Source organism: Sus scrofa, chromosome 13 (genome assembly GCF_054392235.1).
Source record: "Sus scrofa isolate SSC_HxYL_T2T_F1_AM1 chromosome 13, Sscrofa_HxYL_maternal_Yorkshire_Landrace_v2.0, whole genome shotgun sequence".
Classification (NCBI taxonomy): Eukaryota; Metazoa; Chordata; class Mammalia; order Artiodactyla; family Suidae; genus Sus; species Sus scrofa.
This window is the reverse complement of record NC_139395.1, coordinates 181,860,614-181,883,999: the sequence shown is the minus strand read 5'-3', so window position 1 is coordinate 181,883,999 and position 23,386 is coordinate 181,860,614. Positions and strand designations below refer to the sequence as shown.

At 37.2% G+C, this 23,386-nt stretch overlaps 1 protein-coding gene across 1 annotated transcript in view; it reads right to left on the bottom strand.

The window, feature by feature from the left end:
* The window catches only part of LOC146397796 (uncharacterized), a 519,577-nt gene that overhangs the window by 6,244 nt on the left and 489,947 nt on the right, over window positions 1-23,386 (bottom strand). Inside the window, exon 3 of the mRNA XM_084989150.1 lies at window positions 10,007-10,459. Coding sequence (XP_084845276.1) covers window positions 10,007-10,288 — 282 coding nt within the window. The 5' untranslated portion in view covers window positions 10,289-10,459. The remainder of the gene's footprint in view (window positions 1-10,006; window positions 10,460-23,386) is intronic.

Below are 23,386 nucleotides of genomic sequence, written 5' to 3'. Positions count from 1 at the left end.
AGAGTCCAGCAAGCTGTAACAGGATTATAGAAGAAAGCACACAAACTGATTAATTAATGGAAAACACAATATTGAATCAGATTTCTGCTCAAAGATTTTTTTCCCTCAGATATCTGTAACATTATTATGAAGACCCACATTATTACAGAGACCTGTGATACATTCAAAAGTAATAGCTCAAATATACATGCAATTTTCTTTAGGTCTCAGAGACCAAATATTTTCTTCAACTCCCAAAAACGTATACATGTTGAAGCCATATACATATATACATTCCAAAAACTCATTCTTGGATTTTGGTTACATTCCTACAATTAGATTTTTAGTAAAAGATATCATTATAAATCAAAATATTCCTTCCTTCAATTTGTTTGTATTAAAACTAAACAGAGGTAGCATCGACAGATAAATTTGATTTTATGGCTTATCTGATAATTTGTGATGGGAATGGAACTCAAACATCAGAGATTAAATCCTCCGATGCCTCCTCTTTGCCCACTCTCACCTGTCATTCATGGATTTCCCAAAGTTTTCCTAAACCTATTTTCCAAACTTATCTCCTATGTTCTCTTATATTAACATTTTTGCTAAAGTCAAACTGATTTACTCATTGTTTCCTGGACATGCTTTACACTTTCTCACCTCTTTCCTCCAAAAATGTGCACAAATGCAATAAAAACTACATGAAAAAATATGCTCATATTTTATGATGTTTTAAATGCCTTTTTTTTTTTTTTTGGTCTTTTTAGGGCTGCACCTGTGGCATATGGAGGTTCCCAGGCTAGGGGTCTAATCGGAGCTGTAGCCGCCAGCCTACTCCACAGCCACAGCAATGCCAGATCCAAGCCACATCTATGACTTACACCACAGCTCATGGCAAAGCCAGATCCTTAACCTACTGAGTGAGGCCCGGGATCGAACCTGCAACCTCATGGTTCCTAGTCGGATTTGTTTCCGCTGCACCGGGACGGGAACTCCTAAATGTCTTTTTTATTTCCATAGTTTCACAAATTCATTCCAACCACAGTGACTTCTCTTTAACTAAACTCATACAGCTTAGTAAACAATTCTTCCCAAACTGCCCATGCCATGATGGCACAGAGAATCAATAAAATTGTACCACACACCGTGGTAAACCAGCATGATTTTTCACAGTCTCAGAGGCAAAATAATCAGTGTCCAAGAGCCACAGACCCAAAAGGCCAGCCTAGATAGAGAGAGTGGCACTGCTGAAATCTGGTGCACCTACAGGAAAGAGCTGAGTTCTAAGTCAATTCCTTAACAATGTGTCAAGTGCTCTTATATCACAACTTGAATCATGCTTCATTATTGGACTCCTCCTGCCCTGTTTCAAAAAGATCACACAGTCTTTGAAAGTAGGAATGATGTCTTCTAGTTGACATTTATTCATTGGTTGATTGGCTTCATTTAAACTTTGATAAAATATATAAAACAGAATTCACTGCTTTGAATATTTTTTTTTTTTTTTTTTTTTTTTTTTTTTTTTATTAAATTTTATTTTCCCACTGTACAGCAAGGGGGTCAGGTTATCCTTACATGTATACATTACAATTACAGTTTTTCCCCCACCATTTCTTCTGTTGCAACATGAGTATCTAGACATAGTTCTCAATGCTATTCAGCGGGATCTCCTTGTAAATCTACTCTACGTTGTGACTGATAAGCCCAAGCTCCCGATCCCTCCCACTCCCTCCCCCTCCCATCAGGCAACCACAAGTCTCTTCTCCAAGTCCATGATTGATTTTCTTTTCTGAGGAGATGTTCATTTGTGCTGGATATTAGATTCCAGTTATAAGTGATGTCATATGGTATTTGTCTTTGTCTTTCTGGCTCATTTCACTCAGTATGAGATTCTCTAGTTCCATCCATGTTGCTGCAAATGGCATGATGTCATCCTTTTTTATGGCTGAGTAGTATTCCATCGTGTATATATACCACATCTTCCGAATCCAATCCTCTGTCGATGGACATTTGGATTGTTTCCATGTCCTGGCTATTGTGAATAGTGCTGCAATGAACATGCGGGTGCATGTGTCTCTTTTAAGTAGAGCTTTGTCCGGATAGATGCCCAAGAGTGGGATTGCAGGGTCATATGGAAGTTCTATGTATAGATTTCTAAGGTATCTCCAAACTGTTCTCCATAGTGGCTGTACCAGTTTACATTCCCACCAACAGTGCAGGAGGGTTCCCTTTTCTCCACAGCCCCTCCAGCACTTGTTATTTGTGGATTTATGAATGATGGCCATTCTGACTGGTGTGAGGTGGTATCTCATGGTAGTTTTGATTTGCATTTCTCTTATAATCAGCGATGTTGAGCATTTTTTCATGTGTTTTTTGGCCATCTGTATATCTTCCTTGGAGAAATGTCTATTCAGGTCTTTTGCCCATTTTTCCATTGATTGATTGGTTTTTTTGCTGTTGAGTTGTATAAGTTGCTTGTATATTCTAGAGATTAAGCCCTTGTCAGTTGCATCATTTGAAACTATTTTCTCCCATTCTGTAAGTTGTCTTTTTGTTTTCTTTTGGGTTTCCTTTGCTGTGCAAAAGCTATTCAGCAAGCATTGCTGGGAAACCTGGACAGCTGTATGCAAAGCAATGAAACTAGAACACACCCTCACACCATGCACAAAAATAAACTCCAAATGGCTGAAAGACTTAAATATACGACAGGACACCATCAAACTCCTAGAAGAAAACATAGGCAAAACACTCTCTGACATCAACATCATGAATATTTTCTCAGGTCAGTCTCCCAAAGCAATAGAAACTAGAGCAAAAATAAACCCATGGGACCTCATCAAACTGAAAAGCTTTTGCTTTGAATATTTTTAAGTACAACTGACAGTTTGTGCAATCACTGCCTCCCTCTATCTTCAGAACACTATCACCTTCCCAAACTGATATTCCATATGCCTTTACCCCCTAGTCCCTGGCACTGCCTCTACTTTCCATCTCTATAAATTTAACTACTATGTACCTCATATAAGTGGAATCACATACAGTATTTAACTTTTGTGACTAGCTTATTTCACATAAGTCTGGAAGGTTCATTTATAATTATTTTTATTTTTATTTTTTTATTTATTTATTTTTTTATTTTCCCACTGTACAGCAAGGGGGTCAGGTCATCCTTAGATGTATACATTGCAGTTACAGTTTTTTCCCCCACCCTTTCTTCTGTTGCGACATGAGTATCTAGACATAGTTCTCAATGCTATTCAGCAGGATCTCCTTGTAAATCTATTCTAGGTTGTGTCTGATAAGCCCAAGCTCCCGATCCCTCCCACTCCCTCCCCCTCCCATCAGGCAACCACAAGTCTCTTCTCCAAGTCCATGATTTTCTTTTCTGAGGAGATGTTCATTTGTGCTGGATATTAGATTCCAGTTATAAGTGATATCATATGGTATTTGTCTTTGTCTTTCTGGCTCATTTCACTCAGTATGAGATTCTCTAGTTCCATCCATGTTGCTGCAAATGGCATTATGCCATTCTTTTTTATGGCTGAGTAGTATTCCATTGTGTATATATACCACTTCTTCCGAATCCAGTCATCTGTCGATGGACATTTGGGTTGTTTCCATGTCCTGGCTATTGTGAATAGTGCTGCAATGAACATGCGGGTGCATGTGTCTCTTTTAAGTAGAGCTTTGTCCGGATAGATGCCCAAGAGTGGGATTGCAGGGTCATATGGAAGTTCTATGTATAGATTTCTAAGGTATCTCCAAACTGTTCTCCATAGTGGCTGTACCAGTTTACATTCCCACCAACAGTGCAGGAGGGTTCCCTTTTCTCCACAGCCCCTCCAGCACTTGTTATTTGTGGATTTATTAACGATGGCCATTCTGACTGGTGTGAGGTGGTATCTCATGGTAGTTTTGATTTGCATTTCTCTTATAATCAGCGATGTTGAGCATTTTTTCATGTGTTTGTTGGCCATCTGTATATCTTCTTTGGAGAAATGTCTATTCAGGTCTTTTGCCCATTTTTCCATTGATTGATTGGATTTTTTGCTGTTGAGTTGTAGAAGTTGCTTATATATTCTAGAGATTAAGCCCTTGTCAGTTGCATCATTTGAAACTATTTTCTCCCATTCTGTAAGTTGTCTTTTTGTTTTCTTTTTGGTTTCCTTTGCTGTGCAAAAGCTTGTCAGTTTGATGAGGTCCCATGGGTTTATTTTTGCTCTAATTTCTATTGCTTTGGGAGACTGACCTGAGAAAATATTCATGATGTTGATGTCAGAGAGTGTTTTGCCTATGTTTTCTTCTAGGAGTTTGATGGTGTCCTGTCGTATATTTAAGTCTTTCAGCCATTTGGAGTTTATTTTTGTGCATGGTGTGAGGGTGTGTTCTAGTTTCATTGCTTTGCATGTTGCTGTCCAGGTTTCCCAGCCATGCTTGCTGAATAGACTTTCTTTTTCCCATTTTATGTTCTTGCCTCCCTTGTCAAAGATTAATTGACCATAGGTGTCAGGGTTTATTTCCGGATTCTCTATTCTGTTCCATTGGTCTGTCTGTCTGTTTTGATACCAGTACCACACTGTTTTGATGACTGTGGCTTTGTAGTATTTCTTGAAGTCTGGGAGAGTGATGCCTCCTGCTTGGTTTCTGTTTCTCAGGATTGCTTTGGCGATTCTGGGTCTTTTGTGGTTCCATATAAATGTTTGGATTGTTTGTTCTAGTTCTGTGAACAATGTCCTGGGTCATTTGATAGGGATTGCATTGAATCTGTAGATTGCTTTGGGTAGGATGGCCATTTTCACAATATTGATTTTTCCAATCCAGGAACATGGAATATCTTTCCATTTCTTTACATCTTCTTTGATTTCTTTGATTAAAGTTTTATAGTTCTCGGCATATAGGTCCTTTACCTCTTTGGTCAGGTGTATTCCAAGGTATTTGATTTTGTGAGGTACAATTTTAAAAGGTATCATATTTTTGTATTCCTTTTCTAATGTTTCATTGCTGGTATACAGAAATGCAACTGACTTCTGAATGTTAATCTTATATCCTGCCACTTTGCTGAATTTATTAATCAGTTCAAGGAGTTTTGGGGTTGAGTCCTTAGGGTTTTCTAGGTATAGTATCATATCATCTGCATACAGTGACAGTTTTATCTCTTCTCTTCCTATATGGATGCCTTTTATTTCTTTTGTTTGTCTAATTGCTGTGGCTAAGACTTCCAAAACGATGTTGAAGAGCAGTGGTGAGAGAGGGCATCCCTGTCTTGTTCCAGATTTGAGTGAGAAGGCTTTCAGTTTTTCCCCATTGAGGATTATATTTGCTGTGGGTTTATCATCAATGGCTTTGATTATATTCAGGAATGTTCCCTCTATACCCACTTTGGCGAGGGTCTTGATCATGAATGGATGTTGAACTTTGTCAAATGCTTTTTCTGCGTCTATTGAGATGATCATATGATTTTTGACCTTTTTTTTGTTAATGTGGTGTATGATGCTGATTGATTTGCGTATGTTGAACCATCCTTGTGAACCTGGGATGAACCCAACCTGGTCATGGTGTATAATTTTTTTGATATGTTGTTGGATTCGGTTGGCTAAGATTTTGTTGAGAATTTTTGCATCTATATTCATCAATGATATTGGCCGATAGTTTTCTTTTTTGGTGGTATCTCTGCCTGGTTTTGGAATGAGGGTGATGGTGGCCTCATAGAATGTCTTTGGGAGTATTCCTTCTTCTTCAACCTTTTGAAAGAGTTTAAGGAGGATGGGCACCAATTCCTCTTTATATGTTTGATAGAATTCACCTGTGAAGCCATCTGGTCCTGGACTTTTATTTGTAGGGAGTGATTTTATGACCTCTTCAATTTCATTTCTAGTGATTGGTCTGTTCAGTTGGTCTGTTTCTACTTGATTCAGTTTTGGCAGGGTGTAAGATTCTAGAAAATTGTCCATTTCTTCCAGATTGTCAAACTTGTTGCCATACAGTTGTTCATAGTATTCTCTTATGGTTTTTTGTATTTCTGCTGTATCCGTTGTGATTTCTCCTTTTTCATTTATAATTTTGGTTATTTGGGTTCTTTCTCTCCTCTTTTTAGTGAGTCTGGCCAGGGGTTTGTCAATTTTGTTCACCTTTTCAAAGAACCAGCTCTTGGTTTTATTAATTTTCTCTATTGTTTTTTGAATTTCTATTTTATTGATTTCTTCTTTGATCTTTATCATTTCCTTCCTTCTGCTGACTTTAGGACTTTTTTGTTCTTCTTTTTCTAATTCATTTAGGTGGAGGATTAAGTTGTCATTTTGGGATCTTTCTTCTTTTTTGAGAAAGGCCTGTATTGCTATAAATTTCCCTCTGAGCACTGCTTTCGCAGCATCCCATAGATTTTGAGAGGTTGTGTTTTCATTATCATTTGTTTCATGGTAGTTTTTAATTTCCTTTTTGATTTCCTCATTGACCCATTGGTTTTTTTAGTAGCCTGTTGTTTAGTCTCCATGTAGTAGGTTTTTTCTCATTTCTTTTCCCATGGTTGATTTCTAATTTCATGGCATTGTGGTCAGAGAAGATACTTGAGATAATTTCTATGCTCCTAAATTTATTGAGGTTAGCTTTGTGTCCTAATATGTGGTCGATTCTTGAGAATGTTCCATGAGCATTTGAGAAGAATGTGTATTCTGCTTTTTTTGGATGTAGTGTCCTGAAGATATCAATTAAGTCTAACTTTTCTATTGTTTCCTTTAGGATCTCTGTTGCTTTATTGGTTTTCTGTCTAGAGGATCTGTCCATTGATGTGAGGGTGGTATTAAGGTCTCCTACTATGATTGTATTCTCATCAATATCTCCCTTTATGTCTGTTAATATTTGTTGTATGTATCTGGGTGCTCCTATATTTGGGGCATATATGTTGATGATAGTAACATCCTCTCCTTGGATGGATCCTTTAATCATTAAATAGTGTCCTTCTTTGTCTTTCTTTGATTTGTCTTTATGTCTTTTGTTTTAAAGTCTATTTTGTCTGATATGAGTGTTGCGACTCCTGCTTTTATGTCATGTCTATTGGCGTGAAATATTTTTCCCCACCCTTTCACTTTCAATCTATATGTATCTTTTGTCCTGAGGTGAGTTTCTTGTAGGCAGCATATTGAAGGTTTTTGCCGTTTTATCCACTCAGCCATTCTGTGTCTTTTGATTGGGGCATTCAGTCCATTGACATTTAAGGTGATAATTGATAGATGATTATTTATTGCCATTTGAACCTCGTGTTCCAGTTGATTCTATGGTTCTCCATTCTTCCTTTTTTTTTTTTTTTTTTTGGTTGGATGGTCTCCTGTTGTTATCTGCTTGAATGTATTTTTTTTTTTTTTTTTTTTTTTTGCAAATGCAATATTTGGTTTTGGCTTGTGGTTGCCCTGTTTTTTAAGTATGCTAACCCCTTCCCATAATTGTGTGTTTTAGCCTGATGGTCCTGTAAGTTCAAACACTTCATTACTATATTAAAATTAAGAAGAGAGACATACATATAAACAAAAAGGGTTATTTACCTCCTGACATCCCTTGCCCACATTTTATGGTTTTGATGACTCTTTTTTATTTTTTTCTTTTTAATTTTATTTTGCTTGAAGCATGTTCATGATTAAATCTGTATGCTGGCTTATTTGAGTGACTGCTCTCTGATTACGGTTTCCTCAGTCCTAGTTCTTCCTCTTCTTCTTCTTATTTTTTTTTCTTTTCTTTTTTCTTCCCTTTCCTTCCTTTCTTTTTGGTTTAGAGAAGCCCTTTCAATATTTCCTTTAACCTGGGTTTTGTGTTGCTGTATTCTTTAAGTTTTTGTTTGTTGGGAAAAATGTTTATTTCCCCTTCTATTTTAAATGATATTCTTGCTGGATAGAGTATTCTAGGTTGCATATTTTTTCCTTTGAGCACTTTAAATATCTCTTGCCATTCCCTCCTGGCCTGTAGTGTTTCTGTAGAGAAATCAGCTGATATTCTTATGGGGGTTCCCTTGTAGGTAACATTCTGTTTTTCTCTTGCTGCCTTTAGGACCCTCTCTTTATCACTAATTTTTGCCATTTTTATTATGATGTGTCTTAGTGTGGGTCTGTTTGGGTTCAGTTTGTTTGGGGCCCTCTGTGCTTCTTGTATCTTGAATCCAGTATCCTTTAGATTTGGGAAGTTTCCAGCAATAATTTCTTCAAATATATTTTCCATCCCTTATCTTTTTCTACTCCTTCTGGAATTCCTATTATGCCTAGATTGGCCTGCTTTATATTATCCCATAGGTCTCTTATATTGCTTTCCAATTTTTTGATTCGGTTTTCTGTCTGTTGACCAGATTGAGTGATTTCCATTATTCTATCTTCCATATCACTGATTCGTTCTTCTGCATTATTCATTCTGGTTTTTACTGCCCCTAGTTCAGTTTGCATCTCTGCAAATGAATGTTCTAGTTTTTCTTGGCTCCTCCTTATATTTTCTAGTTCCTTTCTGAGGGTATCTGCATTACTGTTCATATCTTCTCTTAATTCCTTCAGTATTTTCACTATTTCTCTTTTGAACTCCAGGTCTGTCTGACTGCAGAGATCAGTTTCATTGTTGACTGTTTTAGGTGAGTTCTCCTGTTGGTTTGACTGGGGGTGGTTTCTCAGCTTCTTCATCTTGCTTGTTGTTTTCTTTCTCCTGAGGGAGTTGTACTCTCCGTGATCGGGCAGTGTTTGCCTTGTCACTGCCGTGGAATATTTCCTGAGGGCTGACGTTGTTGGTCAATCTCTTTTGAGGCAGTGTGGCTTTTCTGGAGTGTTGATGGGGCTAACAGTGTTTCTTTGAAGCAAAGGAGGACTTCCTGAGGGCAGACAGGACTGGGAGGTCCACACCACGATGGTAGCAGATTTCACTTGGTCATGCGGAGCTTGCTCTGGTGTTTTTAGGCTGTGGGGTTCTTGCAGGGGGTTGGCGGTGTTGGGCAGCTGCTCTTCAGGGGTGCATCACCCCCTGGGGGCTAGAGCAGCTATCTGGGTCACTGAGAACCTAAGAGGCTCTTCCCTAGGGTAGCCCAACTCAGAAGGACAGCCTGAGAATGTAGCCGGATCTTTTCACAGTCTGGCCGAGCTTGTTGCAGCTTTTCTGGGCTGCAGGGGCTCTTCCAGGGGGCTGGTGGTGCTGAGCAGTTATTTCACGGGAGTGGGGCACCCCCTGGGGGCTTGGGCGGGTAGCAGGGCCGTTGGAAACTGAAGAGGCTCCTCCCCGGGGCAACCCGACTCAGAAAAACCGTCCGAGAATTAGGCCGATCTATTCACAGCCTGGCTAAGCTTGTTCTAGCTTTTCTAGGCTGCAGGCCTTTTCTCGGGGGCTGGTGGTGTTTGGTGCTGCTCTGCGGAAGTGTAGCCCCACCAAAGGGCAAGCAGGCCTGTGCAGGGACAGCCCCTGCGGTGGTAGGCTTCAGGCAATTGTTGAGGCCTGCCCTCCTGGATGGCAGGCAGCCCCAGGTCCGTGAGAGCATAGAGCGTGGCGGGGGTGGGGGGAGGGGATGCACTGGGAAGTACAGTTTTCCGCTAGCTAGCGGGCCTGTAAGCTTGCTGTGGCGTGGGGGGTATTCTATGGGGACCCACCCCTTCTTTTATCCCCTCCCCAGCACGGGCGCAGACCAGGCTCTTCTCCCAGGTTCCCTCTGATGTGGCTTTCCACTTCCCCGCCCCTGTAGTATTGCTCCCTTCCTCTGCGACAGCTTTGTTTTCTAGTCTCCCAGGCAGTCTCTGCCCTGTCAAATGGTTTCGAGACCTCCCAAACAGTTTCCGATCTTCCCCGCCCCCCTAGCCCGGGGACTAATCTCTGGAGCCGAGTTCTAGGTGCCCAGCCCCCACCCAGGCAGCGCCCCCCAGCCCTTTCTCAGGGATTAACCTTCGGAGGCGAGGTCTCGGTGTTCAGCCCCCACCCAGGCGTCCCCCGGCCCCCTCTCGGGGACTAACCTTCAGAGATGAGGTCTTGGTGCCCAGCCCCCACCCAGGCGTCCCCCGGCCCTTTCCCGGGGACTAACCTCTGGAGCCGAGGATTCGGTGCCCAGCCCCCACCCAGGCGTCTCAATTTTTGGTGACTGTGCCTGTAGTTCAGACGGTCCATTGGGTTCTTGATCGGCTTTTCCGTACTCCAACTTACTGCTACACTCTTCTCTGCATCTGGAGATTCCTCCGGTTCGTTTGATCTTTCGCCCGGTAGGTGACTTTCCAGGGTGCGGGATCCCTTTCTCCTCCGCAGTTCCCTTTCGGGAGCGCCCGTCCCGCTCGGATTCACCTTCTCTCACTCTCCTCTTTTCTCCCATTCTGCCCAATAATGTCACGAATTTCTTGCTGTTATTGGAGTTTAGGTTCCTCTGCCAGCGATTGGTTGCTGTTCTGTGCGAGTCATTTATTCTGTAGATGTGCTTTTTTTGTTGTGTTTGTGGGAGAGGGCGAGCGTGTCCTCCTACTCCTCCGCCATCTTGTCCTCCTCCCTATAATTATTTTTAAACATGACAATGATAAGTATCTTTTACATCATCCAAAAAAAAATATATGTAAAGGAGTTTATTACTTACGTTTCTCTTTAAGCAGCTTACATTTATTGGTAACAACTATATATTAGAAGAGTTAGTTTCTGATTACATTAGAAATTGTGAATCATCTCTAAGCTTTATGACTTCTGATACCCTTTATTTCCAATTAAACGTTTTCAATGAGAATCAACATAGTCATTTGTATGAAGGGAATTATGACTGACTTAGTTACTAATTTACTTTGATGTATGAATTAGTTTATCGCACAAAATCACAGTCTTCACTTGACCCTAATAATTCAATTATTTTAAATTAGATTATAATGTCATAGTCATTAATAAGACCATGTCTCTTGATATTTCTTGTTCTTTGGTGGGGGTTTCTAATATTGTTTCTAAAATCTTTCATTTTCCTCTAAATAATTGTTAATGATTTATTCACTTATGTACTCAAGTTTAATACAGTAAACTTCTTTGTTAGTAGTTATAATCTTCAGCTAAACTGAAGTCCTTATGCCCCAGAAAGGATTCTGCCTATGACCTATGACATGTTGACAAAAATCAACCAACAAAAATTTTACTGATATAAAAATAAAACATTTTTAAAGAATGAAAGAGACTTTTAAAACTAATACTAAGAGACAATTCCAAATTCAAGCTTTTTACCTATTGTCCACAATCAATGTTAACTCCACATAAACTCCATGTTATGTGATTTTTTTGCTTTATTTTACTTTATAACTCAGTAAGTTCTAAAAAATATTGTAAATGAATTTGCCCCTCAGTCCTGTGAGTAATGTAGTTGAAACATATTAATGCAGGATGTTTTTCTGCTCTGAGGTTTTTACCTCTTTCTGTCATATTTATTTTGAATATTTGTTGGCTATTGCATCTAAGCATCATTACTTTCAAAGCCATGATCTGATGGCTTTGTGTATTGTCCCTAGACAAATAAATTTAAAGTTATTATTGTACACTGTATATTAATCACCATATAAAACAATAAAACAGTGAATTAAAAATATATTTTAATAGCAAGCAACAGAGATGGTGACTGAGAAAATGCAGATATTTTTCCACTTTATATTGCCAACTTCCAAAGTGTGCTAAAAATTGAATTGATTTTTCTGCCTCAGTTTTTCAAATTTAGTTCCATAATAGTTGATGTGGGGCAATACAAAAAATGTTATTAAAATAAAAGAAAATAAGTTTTGGAAAAATATAATGCTAGTTTTAAAAAGAAAAAGAAAATGTAACATTGATCTTGTTAATTCAGTGTGTAAAATCAAAAGAGAAGATTTAGAAACAGAAATAACTTTTCTAGCAATTACATGCTGACAGTATTCTCTTCTGGGAAAACAGATTTTTTTCGTAAGTCATAATACAAAAAAAAAAATCAATGTAATTTAAACATTGTAAGGGTACTGCTCAAATGGAAAATATAATAAAGTATGATTAACTTGTAATTTATCAGATATTAATTCTAACTCATTAATGAAATAAATGATACAGTTTACACAAATTGACAACCCATATTCTTTCATACCATTTCCCTGGAAAAGACCCTAATCACTGTGTCATTCAGAACATGGTCAGGAAAACAGAAACTATTGTATGCAATCAAAATATAAATGGCTTAGAATGGATTTAGATGATTTCTGTAAAAACTGGTACATCGGAAGCTAGTGAAAGGCCCACTAAAGATCAGGTAGCTGCTGCCAAATCTTAGGAAAGCATACACTAGAAAGTTCAGTTTAAAGCATCAAAGTATGTTCTTCTCAAAGGCTTCAAAGAAAGCTGTAGCAAATTTCAAGAACCTCTATGAAGTTTGCACCTCTCGTCTCAGTCATTAGCAAAAAATAACATAGGGTCCTCCATTGGAAGTGGGAAGCCACTGAGAATTTCACATCCCCTATATGCTTGCCTGCCTTTGATTTCTCCTTTTTTCTGCCTTTCCTGTCTTGGACTGGGTCCCTCTAATTAGTAAACTAGCCTTGAATCAAACAAGGAAAACCTTTCTGGAAAATGCTGTTCCCAGCAATTCCAAATCAATGCCCTAACTTTTACAGTAGAGAACAGATGAAACTATAAATTGATTTCTTTTAAAATAACTCAGCTATCCACAGGAAGGTCAGTCTTTGACTCTGATTTTCACAAATGTTGGCCTTGAGACTATAAAAAATAAGAAATTATTTCAGAGTCTTGACCTTGAACTGGATTATTTAAAACAATGGATTTTCTCTCTTAAAGTTTTCCAGTATATTTAGAAAATGCCAGTCCACACCATAGTCTTTGTCTTCTCCATTATATTGTATCGCTATAGTTACTTGGTCTCCCACTAAAGTCTGCCTTATTCAGGCATTTGATTACCTGTGATAATTTAGTAAAATGTTTCACAATCCTATGCTAAAGACTATGAGCGTTTCATTTTGCATTTTCCACTGGCAATGAGGTTTCCACTAACTTCTAATCTGATAAGATTAGAGAACCGATTCCAGATATCCATCGTTTAGATATGGTTACCTGAGACTAATGAACCCAAACTGCATCAGTCAGCATTAACTCAAGAAAACAGAAGCAATTAAATGCATTCTGAGTGCAAAGGTTTAGTGCATTATTCTGGGATTTCATGAATGTTTGCAGATGTTTGTAGAATGAAGATAACAGGAAGCCAGTGACAAAGGCAAGGCTGCTGCTACTGAAGGTTAGAAAAGAATACTGATGATCTTAGCCCAAAGCATGAACGGGATTCTCAAAAGCTTGGAAGGAAGCAGCCACACTCTTGAGAATCTCTGAAAAACTCACATCAACTGTTTCTTCTACAACAGAGAAGTGAGTGGTTATCAAAAGCTTCCTTCAATGACATTCACATCTTCTTATTTTTCTGACTGCAACTCTCTACTGAGAAAAATAGATTTCTCTGCCTTTCAAATCAGTGCAGGGTTCTCTTACACACAATAATCAGAAACTATATATAAAAGATATTCTAGCAAATTCATTTTCTAGCTTCTCTGGACTGTAGAATATACTTCAAATGGTGGTAATTACGTTGGGTTGAAAATAGATAATCCATTACAATCACTTTTCTTCTTCAAAAATGAGAGCCCCAATCTCCTTAATTATTGCACTTTAAGAATTATTATCCCAAAATACAATTCAAAATATCACTCTCCCTATACTCCAAAAAAATAAAAAAAGACTTTACATTATTTACCTCCAACCTCCCCTTACGCTAACCTTCAAGACTTTCAGTAAATTTCATTCTCCAGCTTCTATTATAACCATTACTTTTTCTCATGTCTCACTGCAATAAGTACATATCAAAGCTCTGTGCATGTATAGTTTCATATCATGGAGTGCTGTTTTGTTCCAATCAAAATTAGTCAATTCAATCTTCTAATTCAAATGCTATATCCTCCTTGAAGCCTTTCCCTTACCTCACATCAGCTGTAGTTATTTCTCTTTAAACAGAACTTTACTTATATCTCTATGTACCAGTCATTTCATTCTGTCTTATATTTTCCTTCAAGACTATGGATTTCCTATTCACATTCTGGTTAACATGTTGCAATTTCAAGTGCAATGTGTTATCTCTATCACCCACTCCCAAATTATTCCTGCATTACATCTGAAATTTTGTGTCTGTCAAATAGTTACCTCTGGAAAAGAATAGGCATTTGCAAAAATGCGGCATTTTATGGGTGCTATGGCTGGGAGTTATTTGACACCAGCTATGTCTGAAGGACTTTAAGTAGGTTGAAGTCTTCAGCTTCAATATCTGCTTCAGATACTAGAGTAACCTCTTGCCCTGGAGAAAACAATTTTCAGAAAGTGATTTCATTTGTCAAAAGATATTTCCTCACCCAGGAAATATCTGGGTGAGGCAAGGAACCAGTTCTATCTCGTTACTGACCCATGGCATCTGAAATCTAGAACATCTAGAGTCATAGTACTGGATTCTGGTCCTTCAATTCAGACTATAGCTCTCTTTACAGGATCTCTTTTGCAGCTACACATGTGTATCAGTAGTTCATTATTTTTTACACAGTAATATTTTATTGTATGAATATGTGATAATTATTTTATTTAAATAGGTAGATTAAAATATATGTGTATATTGTATATAATAATATTAAAACCATAATTGTTAAAGGTGCACACATATAAATAAATGTATATATTTTTACATATATATTCTCCTGGTTTTATTTCAAAGGTAGACTTATATAGGATAAAAACAAAGGATCAACACATAAACACAGTCTAGGCAAATATTTGAAGGTCAAAACAAAGATGTTATCTTGAGAACAGTAGAAGAGAAATGATAGAGAAATCACTGTAAAATTAATAGCTGTCTTCTCAACAGAATGATTAAAGCCAGGAGATAACGCACTGGTGTATTCAAAGTGCTGAAAGAAAAAATTATTGATCAAGAATTCTCTCTTCAGCAAAAATATCTTTCAAAAATGACATTGCCAGATAAACAAAATATGACAAAATCCATTGCCAGTATATACGTCTTAAAAGTTCTACACAAGTCCTTTATGGTGAGAGGAAATATCACTAGGCAGTAATGTTCAACCACAAACAAAAAAATAAAAAGACTCAATAAAAATATTTACATAGATAAATACAAAAGATAATAGAAGTACTTATTTTGTCTCTTCCCCTCAACTAATTTACAAGAAAATTACGTACAACGACAATAATAAAAATGTACTGTTGATTTTTTCTTAAAAAAAATACAGTTCTCAGCACTATACCGCAGGATCTCATTGCTTATCCATTCCAAAGGCAATAGTTTGCACCTATTAACCCCAAATTCCCAGTCCATCCAAATCCCTCCCCCTCCCCCTTGGCAACCACAAATGCATGTATATATATTTAAGACTTCTTGGCAAGCAGTTTTACGTTTATAACGAAATTAAGAAGACAGTACAGAGATTTGCCATATTCTCTCACACATGCACAAAATGATTTTTATTTTTTTTCCATTATAGATGGTTTACAATGTTTTGTCAATTTTCTACTATACAGCAAGGTGACCCAATCACACATTCATATATACATTCTTTTTTCTCACATTATCATGCTCTGTCATATGTGACTGGATACAGTTCTCAGTGCTATACCGCAGGATCTCATTGCTTATCCATTCCAAAGGCAATAGTTTGCATCTATTAACCCCAAATTCCCAGTCCATCCAAATCCCTCCCCCTGCCTTGGCAACCACAAATCTATTCTCCTTGTCCATGATTTTCTTTCTGTGGAAAGGTTCATTTATGCCATACATTAGATTCCAGATACAAGTGATATCATATGGTATTTGCCTTTCTCTTTCTGACTTACTTCACTTAGTATGAGAATCTCTAGTTCTATCCACGTTGCAGCAAATGGCATTATTTTGTTCTTTTTTTTTTGTACTGTTGATTTTATACAATACAAAGGTATAACATATATAACATGACAAATAATAACAAGGAGATGGGCAATGAAGCCCTATTGGAGGAAAATTCCTGTATTTATTGGAATTAAAAGGGATTAATCTGAAGAAATTGTTATAAATTAAGATATATATTGAAATTCCTTGTTAAACACTAAGAAAATAAAAAACAACAAAAATAGTCATATGTATTTAACACAAAAGAACATAGTAATGTAGGTACAGAAGGGAAAAAAGAAGTGAAATGAAAACTAATCATTAACAACATGTGAAATGTAAATCCAACCATAACAATAAGGACATCAAATATAAATAGATTTTATTGTTTTTTTAAAATTAATTAATTATTTATTTATTTCTGTCTTTTTGGGGGCTGCACTGGTGGCATATGGAGGTTCCCAGGCTAGTGGTCTAATCAGAGCTGTAGCTGCAGGCCTATACCACAGCCACAGCAATGCTAGATCCGAGCCGCATCTTCGACCTACAATACAGCTCGTGGCGACCACACCTCATGGCAACACTGGATCCTTAACCCACTGAGCGAGGCCAGGGATCAAACCTGCAACCTCATAGTTCCTAGCCAGATTTGTTTCCACTGCACCACGATGGGAACTCCTGTAAATTGATTTTAAAAAATACAGAGACTGGAGTTCCCGTCATGGCTCAGTGGTTAATGAACCCAACTAGGATCCATAAGGACATGGGTTCAATCCCTGGCCTTGCTCACTGGGTTAAGGATCCAGGGTTGCTGTGAGCTGTGATGTAGCTCGCATACATGGCTCAGATCCTGCATTCCTATGGCTGTGGTTGTGGTGTAGGCCAGCAGCTGTAGTTCTGAATTGACCCCTAGCCTGAGAACTTCCATATGCCACAGGTACGGCCCTTTAAAAAAGAAAAAGAAAAAAAAAAAAAAGACAAAAAATAAAAATGAAAACTTAAAAAAAACAGAGACTGTTAATTCAGTAAAACACAAAACGAAGTCATGCTCTACATAGTTTGTAAGAAGAAAGCTTTAGATTCCAAGGTATAAGTAGATTAAAGTAGAGAAAAATCTACCATACAAATAGTAACCATAAGAGAACTGAAGAGGTACATTAATAGCAGACAAAATAGTCTGAGGAAAAAAATTACAGGAGACAAAGAGGAAGATTTTATAACGAAAAAAGCTGAATTCTTCAGGAAGGGATAATGAGTTGGGAGGAACAGATCAACACAACTGTCAAAATTTATTGACAAAGAAAAAAGAGAGAAAACACCAATAAATAAAGCTGAATGAAAAAGAGGATGTAATTAGTGATCCTACAGTAATTAAAGGATTAAAATGTAATACTAGGAACCACTCCATGGGTATTCGGTTTTGGATGCAGAAGGATGCAAAGCAAAATCAAAATTTGACATATAGGAGACAACACTACAGAAAATGCATGTATATATATTTAAGACTTCTTGGCAAGCAGTTTTACGTTTATAACGAAATTAAGAAGACAGTACAGAGATTTCCCATATTCCTCTTACACATGCACATCCTCTCCCATTATCAACATCACTCACCAGAATGGTACAAGAATGAACGGACATCAACACATCGTACTCATCTCAAGCCCATAGTTTACCCTAGGGTTCACTCTTGGTGTTGTAAGTTCCATAGATTTGGGCGAATGTATGATGGTATCCATCCATTACCAAACACACAGTATTTTCACTGCCCTAAAAATCCTCTAGGCCAGGATATATTTTTAAAATTAAAAAAATTAGTTTTTGAAAAGTATTTCCTCTCCGTTGATGAACACTAACATGGGGGAAATACACTCACATTTATAAAGCTGGATGCAGGTTGCAAGATTATGTATTTGAGCCAAAGTGACTTAGATTCAAACTCTACCCAATCCCTTTTTAGAAATGAGGTGTTTAAAATATTGTCAACTTTTTCCAGGGCTTCAATTACTTCATCAGTAAAATGAGGATAATAATACCAACATACAAAAGAAATGTTAGGATTAAAACATAACATGTATAAAATGCTCAGCATTGTGCCTGGCACCTAAATATTCAATAATCAATTTTAGTATTATTATATGATGTTAGAGTTTGTTTTGATGAGAAAAAAGTTCATCTATAAGAACTTGAATATCTAAGAAATTTTGGTTAGAATAAAATTCAATGTAATTATTTCATTAAAATGATTTCTAAAAGTAGTTTAAAAACAGATGGATTTCTAGGCAGAAAGCATTGCTTTAGAAAAAATGCTGCAAATTGACTCTAACCTCTATAGGTGAGACAAGAAACATGTAAAGACATATTACAACTTCTATCATTCTGTTGTGCAAAAGGTACTAGTTGCTGTTTAAATAAACCTGGAGACTGAATGAGTTGGCACTTGTGATAGGTGTTCTCACCTAAAGATCCTCCTGACCTCATTTAGTTTTTCCTGTGCTTAAGAATTTTCTGAAGAAATGCCCATATTCTGAGAATCTGAGAGAATGGTGAGTGCCAATTACAGTCCCAGTTGAGACACAAACAATTCCACTCATCAGCAAGCAAGAAAGTGAACCGTTCCAGGAGCTCCTTATATTAATGCTGCAGTAAATGTGGCGAGTTGGTCATGGAATATTTCAATACATCGTGCATGTCATTTGGATTTACAAGCAACCTGCTGAGAATGTGGAGACCTACTTTCTTCTGCTCTGATTTCAGTGCATTTTCAGAAACATTCCTAAATTTTACCCTTTCCCCCAAATGTTTGGTTCTGCAGTACTTTTCTGAGACAATAAGAAGTATGCTTTCATCCCCAAATTTAAAGGAAGGCATGCATTTCCTGAAGAGATAAACGAGTTCAAGCTAAAGCTTATTGATTTTGCATTAAAAAAAAAAATCAATCCTTTAGTCTTTTGTAATAAATACAAAAACACATACACAAAAGAAGAAAAAAATCAATTATATAACTTTACATCCAAAAATGAAAGAATAAACATCAAATAACACTTAGGACAATTGATACATTTATTGTTCTCATTGTAAAATCAAACTACAGTCCATCAATAGTTGCTTATAGATTTATGCTATCAATATAGCTGCATATTTTTCACAAATAATGTAACTCATAAAAATAACATTTTTGGAGGAAATATTAAATGCCGCTTGTTGAGTTAATAGCCTATTATAGTCAAACTTTCTTAAAATATATACCTATCATGTGAACTAATGTTTTTTAATAATTTAAATTTATATACCGTATCTGTGAGCTGAAATGGAACTCTGATTTTTTGTGGAAAATTAAATTTGCAAAACAACATAGTAGAGTTTTCCTCAGGAAAGAAAATAGACAAATTTTTAAAATGATGTACAATTTTTGAAGAGAGGACCATTTTGTTTCCCAATGTAGTCTGGATCTGTCAAAACGTGTTCAGTGCTTGGTAGCAGCTCTGTTGGAAATGCGTACTACTGTCATATAGAAGGTATCCTTGAGTAGAAATAGAACAATTTATTTCAGAGCATAATAGACACATAAAAAAATCAAAGGATATAACATCTTCAACTTGACTTATCTTACTTACACAAGTACTTAGGGCCTGTGTTTAGCTTGTAGTGCATTAGCATTTACTCCAAATGTTAAATACATTTTATGCCTTGAAAATTGACATAGTATAATGATAAAGATTATGGTCAGTAAACTCAAATTATGTGGATTTAAATACTGATAGACCAAGCCACTTATGAGGTATAAGACTGGGGCAACTTAACCTCTGTGTTTCATATTACTTACGTAGAAAGTAGAAATTCTCTACTTTAGAGGCCTGTTTGTGGGCTAAAATGTACAAGCCATATAAAGTTCTTATTACTGTCCCTGGGCTATAATAAATGATCAAAAAGAACTAATTATCAGAGCTCCCTGGAGACTTAGCAGTTAAGGATCTGGCACTGTCATGACAGTGGCTTGGGTTCCATTCATGGCCTGGGGTACCCATATGCCATGGGTGCAGCCAAAAAAAAAAAAAAAAATTAACTATTATCTTTGTTACTGCTATCTTTAAGAACAAAAATTTTTAAATGGGTTTTCACTTATGTTTTGCTATTATTATCTACTGTCCTATTCACCTGTAAGAAAGGTGTAGACTATCACCTTTTAGAAATATTTATTAGACAATATATTAAGTAATTCAATAAGCACTTAAGGAACACTTAACTATGTTTGAAGCACTGCTAAATGCTAATAACAGTACCAAAATAGATTTGTTTATGTGAATTCCAGGGTACATTTTAGAAAGATTTAGATAAATATAAGCATATGAGGGAGATTTTCTCTTTTATTATAATAAGAAAATAAACATCTTATTTTAATTGAAAAAAGGAGATTATATATATATATATATACTTTCAGGCCAGCTGCAGACTAATTATTTAATATAGAACTAAATATGCATCAGATATAAAACTTGCTAGTTTCTGCCTAGTAACTAAATGCTGCCTTACATGAAAACACTACATTTAGTCTTACAGTCATTCATCCTCTGAACCAAATACTTCTTGAGTCCTTTGTGCTAGGCTCTGAGAGGCACTCTGACCCAAAACCCTGACAGGAAATTCTCAACCTTGCTTTCTGAAAGTGGTGGGTAAGTGGAAATGTAAACAGAATGTGACTTTATTTATGGTGAAAGATGTCAGCAAAAAGCAGTGGAAAAAAGAGAAGTACGAAGAAAGAAGAGACATTTCAGATTTTAAATTTTAAATTAGGAGTTCCTATTGTGGCTCAGCAGTAATGAACCTGACTAGTATCCATGAGAACGCATGTTCCATCGCTGGCCCCACTCAGTCAGTTAGGGATACAGTGTTAACTTGAGCTGCAGTGTAGGTTGCAGATGTGGTTCAAATCTGGTGTTGCTGTGGCTGTGGTGTAGGCTGGCAGCTGTTGCTCCAATTCGAACCCCAGCCTGGTAACTTCCATATGCCGTGGGTATGACCCTAAAAATACAAAAAAAAAAATAAATAAATAAATTAAATTTAAATGTACAAGTTGACAAATGTAGATATATGCAGAAAAAGCACAAGTTATAAGTACAGAGTCTATGTAAAGTAATAATAATAGTAAGTAATATACAAGTAATATATTACTAAATGTATAAGTATTGAAGATGCATTTGAGTGAAAGTAGAATTGGAATTACAAGGGTAAAAGGAGAAAATGTGAAACAATAACTGGCTTCTGGCTTGGAAAGCAATGTTATGTAAAAACAGGGAGTAGCAAAAAAATTTTTTTAATTGAAGACAGTGCAAGGGGAATCCAAATTAAGGCTCCAGATTAAGAATTCCCTCATAGCACTGGAATGTATTTCAGGAGGGTTATGGAATTGCTATTTGTGAATATTCCCCAGTTATAATGGAGAGACTTTTCAAGATTCTCTTCTTGAAAAGAGAAGGCAAATGCATGCCTTCACATAAAATAGTTATGTCTTGCAGTTTAAGATAACCAGCTACAGAATGCCTCTGAGGCCAGGCACCAATACTTAAATTTTACTCTTACCAACTGCCACGTACAGCAGTCTATAAGCTTAAAAAATTCCAAGTTTGATATTTGACATTCTGATTCATAGCAAAGCAAGGCTGCCTTCAAATTTCTGACATAAACATATCTTGTTAATCAGGGAAAAGGCCTTGATTATTAGTCAAAAGAGGTAATAGGAAGTTGTTTCAACAACAGATAAAAGGCAGATCCCCTGTTCTTCTGATGACAGGGGCATACCTATTTTATTTCCAAAGTTGTTTACCTCACAAACCAAGGCACCATGATAGCATCTGCGACTTTCAGCTAAGGGTTTTGTGTAATCTATTCATTGTTAGATATTGATTGAAAGAATATCACATATTTGGACTAGGTTATGGGCATTCGAATGTTAGGTTTTCAGTTTTACAGATACCTAAAAAATGACCCAAAGAGTTGATTATATATCATCTAACTAATAGAAGATGAGCTCTGAAATTTTTAGGATGGAATTTAGACTCAAGGGCTTGCAAAACAATAGATGTGAAAGTGCTCATGAAGCCCTTAGAGTGCGTTCAGAAACTGGTAGGATTTTTTTCTTTGGTTGAGAGGTGTATGTTCCTGTTTTAACAATTTTTCTGCCCGATTAAAAGAAATATCATATTTATATAAGTTTGTTGGGATCATTATTTTGGCTTCCTACAAACCCATACTTTCTCTTTCTTTTTTTTTTTTTTTTTAGGACTGCACCCATGGCCTCTGCAAGTTCTTGGGCTAGGGGTCGAATCAGAGGTACAGCTGCCGCCCTACACCACAGCCACAACAAATCCAAGCTGCGACTATGACCTACACTGCAGCTCACAGTAACACCAGATCTCCCACCCACTGAGCAAGGCCAGGGATCGAATGGCATCCTCATGGATACTAGTTGAATTTGTCTCCACTGCACCACAACGGAAAGTCCCTACAAACCCATATTGAATAAAGTGAAATTACATTGAGAAAGTAAGAACAAGTCAAATAATGGGTTGAGACCTAGTCCCTCAGTAGCGTGACAAATGTTAAGAAATGAACACTTAAAGCCAGAGGTTAAGAGGCCTAGTTGCTTTGCTGGGACTAGCCTCTAAGAACTTCTATTGGTTCCTAAACTAGCTCTGTAAACAGTGGGCACGGAGAGACAGAAGAAAGTGGCAGGTCACTCCAGACTGGAAGGTGGCAGGGTTGAGAAGGAAGGGAACTTACATACCAGGGCTGTCTTGCATAGCCACAGGACAAGTAGATCCACACAGATGTCCCCCAGAATCTTAAGAATTTATATAGAGGCCTTAATTGGGTTGAGTTATGTAAACCATCTGGGTAGTCTCAATAATACCTTACATTTTCAAAGTTATGTCCTTGGAGCAACTCCCACTGTGAGATAGAAGATATATCCCAAGGATAGGGGAGGAGAGGAGCGTCTGATTACCCAGGTCCTGCTCACTGGTGAACCAGAGATCATATCCTCTTGATGATCCACTTCAGCAGCTGACAGTGGTTAGCAAAGTGTGGGATGTGGACCCTGAGGTGTAGCAGAGCACATGGAGATTAAATTATGTTCCACTCCTTTGCCCATCTTCATCTACTCCAGATAGCACTCAGAGGGAAAAAAAAAAATCTCAGCTGATGGGAAATGCATTATCATTGAAGGAAAATCTCAATTCACTTATACTCCCCCATGAAAGCACAGTACACCTTTACTTTTCTGATAAGGTAGTGGAGAATGATCACCTTAAATTTTGGCTGCCACAGTGCCAAACTGTGTGCCTGCTCACTTGGCCTGAAATTGGATCATTGTGGCCTTCTTCTTACACTAACCATTCTATGTTCTTCTTACTCTCTGACAGCATCTCTGCTTGGTAGAATGGTTCAAATATTTATTATTATCGGCCCCAAGGCCTAACTGGACCAGTCTTTATTGGATGGTTAATT